Source organism: Chiloscyllium plagiosum, chromosome 12 (genome assembly GCF_004010195.1).
Source record: "Chiloscyllium plagiosum isolate BGI_BamShark_2017 chromosome 12, ASM401019v2, whole genome shotgun sequence".
Lineage (NCBI taxonomy): Eukaryota > Metazoa > Chordata > Chondrichthyes > Orectolobiformes > Hemiscylliidae > Chiloscyllium > Chiloscyllium plagiosum.
This window is the reverse complement of record NC_057721.1, coordinates 63,241,160-63,253,401: the sequence shown is the minus strand read 5'-3', so window position 1 is coordinate 63,253,401 and position 12,242 is coordinate 63,241,160. Positions and strand designations below refer to the sequence as shown.

The 12,242-nt window shown below is 39.6% G+C and overlaps 1 protein-coding gene across 4 annotated transcripts in view; it reads left to right on the top strand.

Annotated features, from left to right (window-relative positions):
* cryzl1 (crystallin, zeta (quinone reductase)-like 1) overlaps window positions 1–12,242 on the top strand; it is a 92,659-nt gene that overhangs the window by 9,996 nt on the left and 70,421 nt on the right. For 3 of the 4 annotated variants that reach the window (XM_043701259.1, XM_043701258.1, XM_043701261.1), the window contains exons 3-6: window positions 2,246–2,323; window positions 4,662–4,734; window positions 7,596–7,640; window positions 7,730–7,798. In XM_043701259.1, coding sequence (XP_043557194.1) covers window positions 2,246–2,323; window positions 4,662–4,734; window positions 7,596–7,640; window positions 7,730–7,798 — 265 coding nt within the window. The remainder of the gene's footprint in view (window positions 1–2,245; window positions 2,324–4,661; window positions 4,735–7,595; window positions 7,641–7,729; window positions 7,799–12,242) is intronic. The other variant, XM_043701262.1, reaches the window with a different exon arrangement.

Here is a 12,242-nt window from a genome sequence, read left to right as displayed (position 1 = left end):
CCTGATATTATTAGCGTGAATTAGAAATAAATTAGTCTATTGAAATATTTGACTGTTCAACTGGAAATCATGTTTTGTAATAATAAACATGAGCCAAACAAATTATGTAATTTAGTTTAGTTCTTGCTTGCAACTACAAATATGGTGAATTTGTGGGCGGCACAGTGACACAGTGGTTAGCACTGCTGCCTTTCAGCGCCAGAGACCCGGGTTAAATTCCCGCCTCAGGCGACTGACTGTGTGGAGTTTGCATATTGTCTCTGGGTTTCCTCCGGGTGCTCCGGTTTCCTCCCACCGTCCAAAAATGTGCAGGTTAGGTGAATTGGCCATGCTAAATTGCCCGTAGTGTTAGGTGAAGAGGTAAATGTAGGGGAATGGGTCTGGGTGGGTTGCGCTTCGGCGGGTCTGTGTGGACTTGTTGGGCCGAAGGGCCTGTTTCCACATTGTAAGTAATCTAATCTAATGCCTTATTCGGAGGACACTTGTGAATTGGTAAAGTTGGGCGTCCATTCTAAAAAGAAGGATTTTTCTTGTATTCTTTTATGGGTTGTGACTGTAGTTGGGTAGACCAACATTTGTACGCACATCAAATTGTCCTTGGGCAGCTGTTGTCTTGAACCACTGTAATCATGTGGTGTAGATATTATGCTATTGAGAAAAGAGGTTTAGGATTTTGTCCTAGTGGCAGTGAAGAGATGATATAGTTCCAAGTCAGGATGCTATATGGCAGTGTTTCCTAAACACTTTCTCATTGCAACCTCATTTGGAGGCTTGACAATTATGATGATGCTTCAGTTGGAATGGGAGTATGTTAAGGTTCCATGGCAGCTATTAATAGCTTTGATCTGGTGATTCCAATTTGGGAAATAAAGCAAAATACTGTGAATTCTGGAGATCCGAAATAAAAACCAAGTCCTGGAGAAACTCCACAAGTTTGGCAACATCTTTGGCGATACGTGGAGAGCTAATGTTTCAACTCCAAAGGCTCTTCTTCAGGCCTCCACTTTGGAACCCACTCTGAAAAGCCCTGACATTTGGAAGGGTCATGTTCCCAAGTATCTGCTGCTACCTTTTCAGTGATAATAGTTTGGAAAGTGCTGTTGAACATCTGCATTGCAGTGGCACATTAGTATTAACAAATCAATATGATTGTTTGACGATGTTCCCACTTGTCCTAGCTATGCTAGAGAACACTGTTGAGTTTGGCTTCTTTTCCTGTAGTTGACACATATGCTCAAAGATAAAGGTCTGAGTATGCCAGTGCGCTGGTCAAGTTTATCCACTTTTATTATCTTTAAGCCCGCTTATTCAATGCCATGCTTGAAGTAGTCATCCCAAGACACATTCAATTACAAGAATTACAGACGAATAGGTAAAGTTAAATTCACTCGGCGAAAGTGAGGACTGCAGATGCTGGAGATTGGCGTCTAGATGAGAGTGGTGCTGGAAAAGCACAGCAGGTCAGGCAGCATCCAAGAAGCAGGAAAATCGATGTTTCGGGCAAAAGCCTTTCTTCAGCTTTTCCAGCACCACTCTAATCTAGAAAGTTAAATTCATAATAGATCTACTGTACCATTAAGGCTGTTCTCTCATTAGAGAGAGAGAGAGAGAGACAATTGGTGGTGATTGAGGTTCAGACAAGGTGAGGAGAGGGGAGGGAAGAGGAGACTCTAATTTCAGCCGGTGCAGGAATTGAACAGAGACTGGTTCTTCTGCATGGCCATCTAGCCAAATGAGTTAACTGACAACCAGAGCAGATGACTGCATATCAGAATCTGAAATAAAGTCAAAGTGCTGGAGGCATTTTAGAAGATCAAGTGGCATCTGTGAAGAGAAAGAAACCGATTAAAAATGAAGAAAAATGTTTGCATGCTACCCAATTGCTGAGGTATTCTTCTAATCTTATTTTGTCAAAAAGTAAACAACTTGTGGAGAGATTGACAAAAAGCTTGATCAAATGGATAAGTTTTAAAGTGTATCTTGAAGGAAGAATTGCTGGTTGGGAAGAGTGTTCCATAGTTCAGGCATTCACAACTGAGGAACAACATGCAGCGTATAGGAGCTTTCCTTTTTCTGACCACATGATGTTATTAGTAAAATAACCCTGCAGTATAAACTGGATGGTATCACCAAAATGCACATCAGTGCAACTGTGAGGCACAAACAAGGTATTCGGTAAAGGTGAATCAATGTCAATGCCCTAGAAATAGGCACACAACTAACAGACATTTTTCTTTTTTTGTAGGAATCTGTTCCTAGTGTATATGACCATTATGTCAAATTACAAGTTAAAGTTTGCGCTTTTAGTCCTTTGAATATAAAGGTAAATCGCTTTAATGTTTCTATATATTTACAGTTGGGTACATAGGGTGTGTAAAGAAAACTAGAATATGTATTATTTCACTTAAAAATGGTTTTCAGTTGCATTTTAACATTTTGTCTTTTTATTTCTTTTACACTTTTTGGCTTTGTTTAGCATTTTTTGTTTTATTTTTTGTTGTGAGTTTTATTGTGTCCCCATTTAATATTTGAACTTGTCTTACTGCTCTCATCAAAACGGTAGACTCAGAACCTCTAGTCACTCCAACATCTGTGACCACAACCCTCAAAGATTATAGAACATTACAGCGCAGTACAAGCCCTTCGGCCCTCGATGTTGCACCGACCTGTCATACCAATCTGAAGCCCGTTTAACCTACATTATTCCATGTACGTCCATATGCTTGTCCAATGACGACTTTAAGCACATTCAAGTTGGCGAATCTACTACCGTTCAGGCAAAGCATTCCATACCCTTACTACTTTCTGAGTAAAGAAACTACCTCTGACATCTGTCCTTTATCTATCACCCCTCAATTTAAAGCTATGCCCCCTCTTGCTCGCTGTCACCATACTTGGAAAAGGCTCTCCCATCTAATTAGATTTCCATTTTTTCCCTCCTTGCTTTGGGGAAACAATTAGGCATTGCTTTGCACCTTGACAGGACTTGTAACTCACCTGGAACGGCATTTTGAAATTTACTGCAAGGTTGGAAGTTCTGTACCCTCTAATCTTATATTATTTTCCATATTCTATTTCTGTCTTTTTGCTGCTTCCTTTACATTTTTTATCCTTTTGGTTCTGGAATGAAAAACAATTCAAGGTTATCAGCAAAGTCATATGGAGCAAAATGCAGCTCATGCCAGCATGGTAGCTTTTCTTTCCACAAATAATGCAATTGTGTGGAAGGAACTAATACCTTCAGGATTCCCTCACAATTGTTTGAAGATTCTCTTTCCAACAGAAATAGAAAGAGACTTGCCCAACGCTAGGTGTTCGGCCAATGATCTAATAGAAGTATGGGCTTTGCTGAAGAGAGGAGGATGGGGGTGTACATAAGCTACTACAAGAGTTATTTGAACGATAATTAAATGTTTTCTTAATATAGTGAAGTTTCACTGTATGGGCCTGTGCTCTGCTTTAACTGTGTCCTCACAAGGCCTATTTTTGACAATATTTACGTAATGAGTAAACCAGCAATACGTTTCAGTGTCCAAGTGAGTGGCTGGTAATAACCTTTGAAATTTATTTGCAATCACATTTAACTCTTTTCCTATATATGCAACAGTGTTTTAAAGTTAGTAATACTGTAATTGTAAATGAATAATTCTTGAGTAAGTGAACAAAGGTGCAAGTGGACCTTCTCTACAAAGTCCAGATGGTGAACATGGATCCCAGGTAACAAGGCATTTGGCACTTTGGTAGAAAATGTCATATTCCAATGAACCCTAGGGTCCAGGGAAAAGAAAACAACCCTTTGTAAACTAGTATTGCACTCGGCATAAAAAAAATGAATTCAACATTGATCTTCTAGCATGTATTATAATACTTGTATTTTAGAAAAGCATTGTAAGGGGTGGCACGGTGGCTCAATGGTTAGCGCAGCTGCCTCACAGCACCAGGGTCCCCAGTTCAATTCCAGCCTCGGGTGACTGTCTGTGTGGAGTTTTCACATTCTCCCCATGTCTGCGTGGGTTTTCTCCGGGTGCTCCAGTTTCCTCCCACAGTCCAAAGATGTGCAGGTCAGGTCAATTGGCCGTGTAAGGTGCATTAGTCAGAGGAAAATAGGTCTGGGTGGGTTAATCTTCGAAGGGTCAATGTGGACTGGTTGGGCCAAAGGGCCTGTTTCCACACTGTAGGGAATCTAATCTATTTAAAATTTTCAAAATGAGCCCACTTAATTGGTACCAAATCCGAAAAAAATTCATTTCTTCCACCACCAAGGCTTCTTAGCAGCAGCATGACCCATGTACAAGATGCATTGCAGAAATTCAACAAGGTTCCTGACACAGGACCTTCCAAATCCATAACCACTCTCATGTAGAAGGACAAGGGCAGCAGATGGGAAATTCCTCTCCAAGTCGTTTGTTTTTTCTAATTTGGAAATATATTGCTGTTCATTCAGAATGATTGGGACAAAATCCTGAAATTCCCTCCCTGAATGCGTTGTGGGTCCACCTACAGTAAATGGACTGCAGTGATTCAAAAAGGCAGTTTGCACCACCTTTTCAAGGGCAGCAAGAGGCTGGGAGTAACTTTTCATGTCAACTTTCTTAAAGTTGCAGTATTAAAGAAATGTGTACATTTCTTTGTTATTAAAAAGAAAATCACTTTGTATTTAGCTGTTGATGGAACTAAAACTGCAGGAAGATTTCTTACCAATTGGAAGAGAAGTTGCTGGAGTTGTTCTTGAAGGTAAGTGATGATTTGGTTAAGACTTTCTATTCCTATTGTTTGGTCAAGGATTTATCCAGAAATGTTTTGCGCAGTTTATTTTACAATTAAAAGAATTACAACATGAAAAAAAAAATTTGTTTTTGTTTTTGGTCAAGCACCAAATATTAATCTGGAGAAATGATAGGATTATAGTTTAAGCTTAAAATTTTCCACAGACTATTTAGAAATGTTGTGTAGGGCGTCGAGATTAATCTTACAAACAAGTTCCTAGATCTATGTGGAGCTAACTAATGTCAATTTGACAAGTTTTTTGCCCATATAAATGGCTTCAACATCACTGAACAAGGGAAGAAAAGATCACCAATGATTCCTGATTCTGCTGATTATCTAAATATAAAGTCTACTAACTATAAAGATCATATACGGATAACAAGTGAGGTCTTAGTAGCCAATTAGCAAGGCAACATCCTCTCTCTCAAAAATGTAGGATGTTCCTTTTGGATTTGATACTGGTGCCTCTCCCTTTTTCCATCTGCCTACATATAATGTTTTACACCAAGGGGAATTTTCCCCGTGTACTTTTGACACATTTGGTTCTCTGCTAGGCTGGAAAATTATGAAGAATGTGCTTGTAACGATTCCCCAAACTGTTGCCGACTGCCTCTATTTTTTTCTCCTGTTATGACAACCCACTCGAAAGCACTGAAATTAGTTGAGGCTCACCAGCTAGCTACAAATTATCAACAATTTTCCAATGTACTACTGCCACTGTTTCTACAGTCTGATGGGTAATGGGAGATATGGGAATCCACAGCAAATGTCTGTGGCCCTAAGGTTCATATTGTAAAGTCTGAGGTCTTTTACAGCAGAGACTTGAATTTTTCACCCAATTTCCTGGACACTTGTTGTCTGAAGAATAGTATAGGTTTGAATGAGAGGCGCCATTGCCTCCAATTGTTTCACTTCTCCATTTCACATTCCATGCAGACCAATAGCACTGTCACCACATACTTGGTGAAGACTGCCAGCTTGTCTCAGTCTCATGGACTGACTCTCTTTGTTCCTCCACAGCCAGCTGGAAGTCCTTTAATTCAATGGCAGTCTCTGATGCAACTTCTGTAAAATCAGTCCTGGAGGCGCTGCTTCTGTGAACAGGGTTGAGACCCCACAATGATCTTGAAACTTTTGAAATCTGAAAGATTCTGCCTGAGGAGTCATAACTGAGACAAACTATAGGAGGACAGTAGGCTTTCTTCTCTAAAGGACAATGAACCTCTGGGGGTTTGATAATGGTCTGACTACTTAGCTTCATGGTGCTTTTTATTGTTAATACTTTTATTTCCATCTACGGGTAAATGGAATTCATAGTAAAATTGTCATAATTTCAACTTGCATTCCCTGGATTATCAGTTCAACTGTTTGGATTCTTAGTCCACTACTGTACACTATTACTGTGAATATGTTCAAAGGAGCAGAAAACTGGAAGCTTAGAGAGGTCAAATTTGCAACCGATCTGGGAATAAATGAGCGTAGTCCCAAAAGTTAAATGCATACCATTAATCACCAGTTTCACATACACAATCTTTCCAGTCAGTGTCAGCTCCAAATTTTGTATATGTGTCCACTAATGTAAAGCTAAAATCAGTAATTGCTACATACTGTAGTCGGATAATATAAAAATAGAAAACTGAATAATTTAACTGTTTAAAATCATAGACTTGCATTTAGAGGAACCATAAAAGCATTTAAAAACAGATGTTCAGATTAGAAAGGAAACAATCAAGCATTGCCCTGGAATTACGCCTTTCTACACTGTTTTCCAGATTTTGTCTTTGTCAGAAATGTTTATGCCTAGTACTTTGAAGCTGGAACACCACAGCCTTTATTGTTCAGCTCTGCTTTGGCAAGTTTTCTTTTAAAAGGAAAGCTCTCTTCCTGTCCTGGGCCAGTAATTGCAATTATTTCTTCCAAAATAAGCATAGCCTTTAAACGTTCAAGTTTAAAAAACATACCAGTGGCTTTGCTTATTCCAATTAGAAGGCAATTCCTAAATTTGACAGTGGATATCTGTTACAAATTACTTCAAGTATGTTTTTGCAAGGTTTGTGAAGGTTTGTAGCTCAGGTTGAGGTTTAGGGTGTAGGTTTGCACGCTGATCTGTAGGTTTGATATCCAGACGTTTCATTACATGGCTAGGTAACATCCGTGGCGACCTCCAAGCGAAGCGAAGCTGTTGTCTCCTGCTTTCTATTTATATCTTTCTCCTGGGTTCCTGGGGTTTGTGGTGATGTCATTTCCTGTTTGTTTTCTGAGGGGTTGATAGATGGCATCGAGGTCTATGTGTTTGTTTATGGCGTTGTGGTTGGAGTGCCAGGCCTCTAGGAATTCTCTGGCATGTCTTTGCTTAGCCTGTCCCAGGATAGGGTTTTGTCCATGGGTTGTACTGGGACCTTCTCTCCCTCGTAGCCTTACACACGGATGAAAAAAACACCATTTCGACTGGGACAACACATCTATCCTGGGACAGGCTAAGTAAAGACATTCCAGAGAATTCCTAGAGGCCTGGCACTCCAACCACAACGCCATAAACAAACACAAAGATCTAGATGCCATCTATCCACCCCTCAGAAAATGAACAGGAAATGACATCACCACAAACCCCAGGAACCCCATCCAGGAGAAAGATATAAATAGAAAGCAGGAGACAACAGCTTCGCTTCACTTGGAGGTCGCCACTGATGATGTTACCTAGCCAGGTAATGAAATGTCTGGATATCAAACCTACAGTTCAAGCATGTTTCCATGCTTATAAAAATTAAGTTGACAATAATACACTCATTTGTTTTGAAATATGATATTCTTTAAATATACTTTTTCAGTTGGACCAAAAGTGAGCTTCTTTAAGCCAAATGATGAAGTAGTTGGTAAGCAAAATCAAAACATATTTGACATTTATGCCAAAGTGTTTTGAAATTCCAATGCTAATCTGGTCACTGCACTGCCCATCTCATAGGTATTCTACCTTTGGATTGTAAAGAATCTGGACTTTCCAATACTCTGCTGGTTCACGAACACAGTCTTGGTAGGTATAATACTGTAACATCAATTCCTTTTTCTTTAAGATGTATTTTGAGCGCTTGTGATTTTTAAAAAATATTTTTATGATTCTGGATTTTGGAGAATTTTGATTTTGAGCTGGGAACTGCAAGCTAAAAATTACTTTTTGGACTGTGGGTAATTGTTTGTATTAAAAGGTAAACAGAACAAACGAGCTTTTGTTTATTCATGAGGTCAAGCCTGGAAGTTAATTGCAGGTTGGTTCTTGATCAAAAGATTCTACTGACGTTTCATCATTGAGGAAGAGCATTATATTTAAACAGACAGCAGAAGTTGGCCATTAGTGAGGTCAGTACCTGGGAATTTATTCAAGGCTGCAAAAGACCTTGTGCTCAAGCAGATGATACATGGTGAATGGTAACTGGCACTTCATGAAGGAGACAGAAAGTCTGTTAGGGAGCGGTCAGAGTTTGAATTGAGTTTGGACTGTGTTTTGAGGGAAAAAGAATCTGACTGTTGATGCAACGGCATAAAGATTTAAAATCTCCATGCCAAACCTCACATGAGAAGCTCAGGGAATAGACAACTAAGTTATAAATATTGATGCCTTCATCTGCATGAATGTAAAGGTGACACTAATTGACATCTTCAGAAAATCAACCAAGAAGCCATCATCTTTTAGAATATTGAGTGTGATTCTTGTCACTCTTCTATAGTAAGCATGTTGTTTAAACGTGAGAGAGTGCAGTAAAGGTTTACAAGGATATTGCCAGGACTGAAGAGTTTAAGTTATAGGGAGAGACTGAATAGGCTGGGGCGTTTTTCCCTCGAGTGTCGGAGATAAAGCGGTGACCTTATAGAAGTTTATAAAATCATGAGAGGCATGGATACACTGAATAGTCAAGGTTTTTTTTCCTTGGGTGGACAAGTCCAAAACTAGTGGCCATTGATTTAAGATGAGAGGGGAAAGATTTAGAAGGCACGTGAGGGGTACCTTTTTCATGCAGAGGGTGGTGCATGTGTGGAACGAGCTGCCAAAGAAAATGGTGGAAGCGGGTATAGGAAGAGTATAGAGGGATATGGGCCAAATGCTAGCAGATGGGACATAGGTCAAATTCAGGTGGCCTGGTCAGTGTAGACAAGTTGGACTGAAGGGTCTCTTTCCATGCTGTATTACTCTGTGACTCTATGCCTAAGGAACAATACATTGTAAAATAACTACAGGAGTCTGAATAGTTCTGTTATTTTCTTTATCATTTGCTTGTTGGCCTGTCCTTTGTGTGAATTGAGCTGAAAACGATGAATGCTGAATTTCAAGTGTTATGGACCAGACCAGACCCCCTCAAAATGTGTTAAAAGGTTGGCTCAGACCCAACCTCCTCTTATATTAAACGTAGATATGAAGTATCTGTTCCAGATGTGATGCGACTGTTCAAACTATGATATATTAAGGAAAACAATTTATGTAAACACTATAGTTAAAATACAAGCAGAAGAAAAAGGAATTTAGAATAACTTAACTATTGGAAAGCTTAACCGAATAATAGATGCAGTACCTATTACTAATGAACAGTTTCAATGTAGTAATATTCCGTAAACACACCCCGTTAGCAAAAAGACAAATTTAGACGTAGAGTTTTACGTGCAGTTCTCCAATTCAGGAGGAAACAACATCTGGAGAGATTTTAGAGAAAGTAGCAGCTTGGAATCATTTACTGAAGCTTCCAACTCTTCTTTGACCCCAAACAGCTTCTGACTGCTACAGTTTAAAAGAAAACTGGAAAGTCTGGTCTGAGAGCTGGCCACTCCCATTCAAACTGCTTCTGTTGTTTCAACCTTTTAAAAACAACCTAAAGCCCTCCTAAATTATTTACTTAAGCCTTTTTCAGTAGTGAGTTCTTCACCTCTACCTTTGCAACCTCTCTTCCTTTTAAAAAAAAGGACAAAATAATAACCTTTTAAAAGTGACAACATCATCACAAAAGCAAAGGCCAATTAGGTTACTTTATTTATTTTTTGTTGTGCTGAAGTACTGTTAATAATCTTAAGCAAAAGACTTAGCAATTTATAAAGTAGTGTCTGCAGTTGATTGTTCACAAAGTCTAGGATTGGCTGTTCAGAAAGCCCAAAATGACCTTTGAGGTCATTTCTAAGGGTTTTTTAAAGAGTTTAAATTTTAAACTCTTTAATACAGCAGTAGAAAGGCTGATTTAGTTCGGATGTCTGTCTCAATATAGTAACAATGTGGACCATATCCTGATGTGGGCTGATAAGTGGCAAGCAACATTTGTGCAATCCAAGTACCAGGCAATGAGCTTCTCCAATAAAGAATCTCACCATTACCCTTTGATGTTTAGGGGTATTACTGTCTTTGATCAATGGGCGGCAGGGTGGCTCAGTGGTTAGCACTGCTGCCTCACAGCACCAAGGTCCCAGGTTCGATTCCAGCCTTGGGTGACTGTTTGTGTGGAGTTTGCACATTCTCCCCGTGTCTGCGTGGGTTTCCTCCGGGTGCTCCGATTTCCTCCCACAGTCCAAAGATGCTAAATTGCCCGTAGTGTTGGGTGCATTAGTCGAGGTAAATGTAGGGGAATGGGTCTGGGTGGGTTGCTCTTCGGAGGGTCGGTGTTGGGCCGAAGGGCCTGTTTCCTCACGGTAGGGAATCTAATCTAAAGAATCTAATCATTCTGGGGGTTACCATTGATATGAAACTTAATTGGACTAGCCATGTGAATACTGTGGCTACAAGAGCAGATCACAGCAAATAACTTGCCTCCTGACATCTAGGGCATGTCCATCTACAAAGCACAGTCAGGAGTATCATGGAAGCTGCCCACTTGCTTGGATGAATGCAGCTCCAACAACACTGATTCAAGAAACTTAACATCCAGGACAAAGCAGCCAGCTTTACTGGCAATGATTCCAGGCCATCCATTCCCTCACTATCAACACTTAGTTGTTGTGTATGCCACTGCAAAAGGAGCTTCGCTTCTGTAAGCTTTGCACGGTTAGGAGGGAGAAATTATATCCAGAGTGAGACACAGCCTGAGTGAAGATACAGACAAAACGGAAATTGCCAGAAAAACTCCGCAAGTCTGGCAGTATCTGTGGAGAGAAATCAAATTTCATGTTTCTTGAAAGGTTACAGGACCGGAAATGTTAACTCTGATTTCTCACCTTGAAAGGGTCACTTGTTTCTAATTTCCAGCACCCACAGTTCTTTTGTTTTTTTTGTGTATAGTTTGGAGAATTTGGATGCAGCGTAAGAATCGAATTGGTAAATCGTTTGTCATTTTAAAAGTTTAAAATTCAGGAGCCAAATGAAAAGGTTAATAAGGTAGCTGACTGAGGGACAGGTATTAGTCATCACCTGAAGTCTGAATGGGTGTTAATTACTATTGACGTTTAACTAGTGTGAGTCATCTCAGCACACTTCACCTCTATTTAAGAGGGCCTGTTGAAAGCGGACAATCTGAAAGGAGAGATCACCTCCAGAGTAAGACACAGCCTGAGTGAGTACAGTATACACCTCAACAAGTTGGATGCAAGATGTAAGAGGTACTTTTTACTTGCTTTTTTTGTGGCTCATAGTTTTTAAGGTGTTTTCCACCATGCTAAATTGAAGCCCAGGATGAGAGGGCCAGCACCAAAGAGTTAGAGTACACATAAACGTAAATTAATTGGTTCATGATAGCTATTAATTTGACTGTATTATAGGTTACTTTCAGGTTGAAGGTAAATAGGGGAAATATTTACTTACTACAAACTAAAGAAAAGTCCACAATTTTTCAAAATCAAATTAAGAACAAGCAACTGTGACAGCAATACTGAGCCAGGCAATATATTGTAACTGCATGATGTGGGAGCTAATGGACTCCATTTGTAGTTCATAGTGACCACATCTGTAGCAGGTATTGGTTGCATGAGGAACTCCAGCGCACTGTTGATGAGCTGAGTTTGGCTTTCAAACACTGAGACACAGGGAGGGGCAGAGTTATCTGGATGCTGTGTTTCAGGAGTGTTACGACACTGGGTAAACCCTCCTTCTAAATTTAAAACCAGCCACATAGAAAAGATTTATCCCATGCAGTAACCTGTAAAAATTTGAGTGGCCAAGAACTATTTAAAGTAAAAATTAACAACTTTAAGTATAACAGAGAATAATTCCTCTAACCTATCTTTTACCTTGCCTGCTATAATACTAGTCCAATAAAACTCCCAATTAAGATTTACAAAACCACACTTCTTATCTTAAAACAGGCAGCTTTCATTCTTCTATTCGGATCTTCTTATGTCTTCTTAGAATTTCTGCGTCACAGATTACTGATCGACAAGGTATTTTTAAGAGAGCTATTTTCAGGCTGTCTGTTTACATGCTGGGCATGTCAGTTCTCCTACCAACTGTTCACTTTTCCCCAGTCTTATACCCCCAAAGCATCAGACTGGCTTTTAAGATTGTCAATATACTC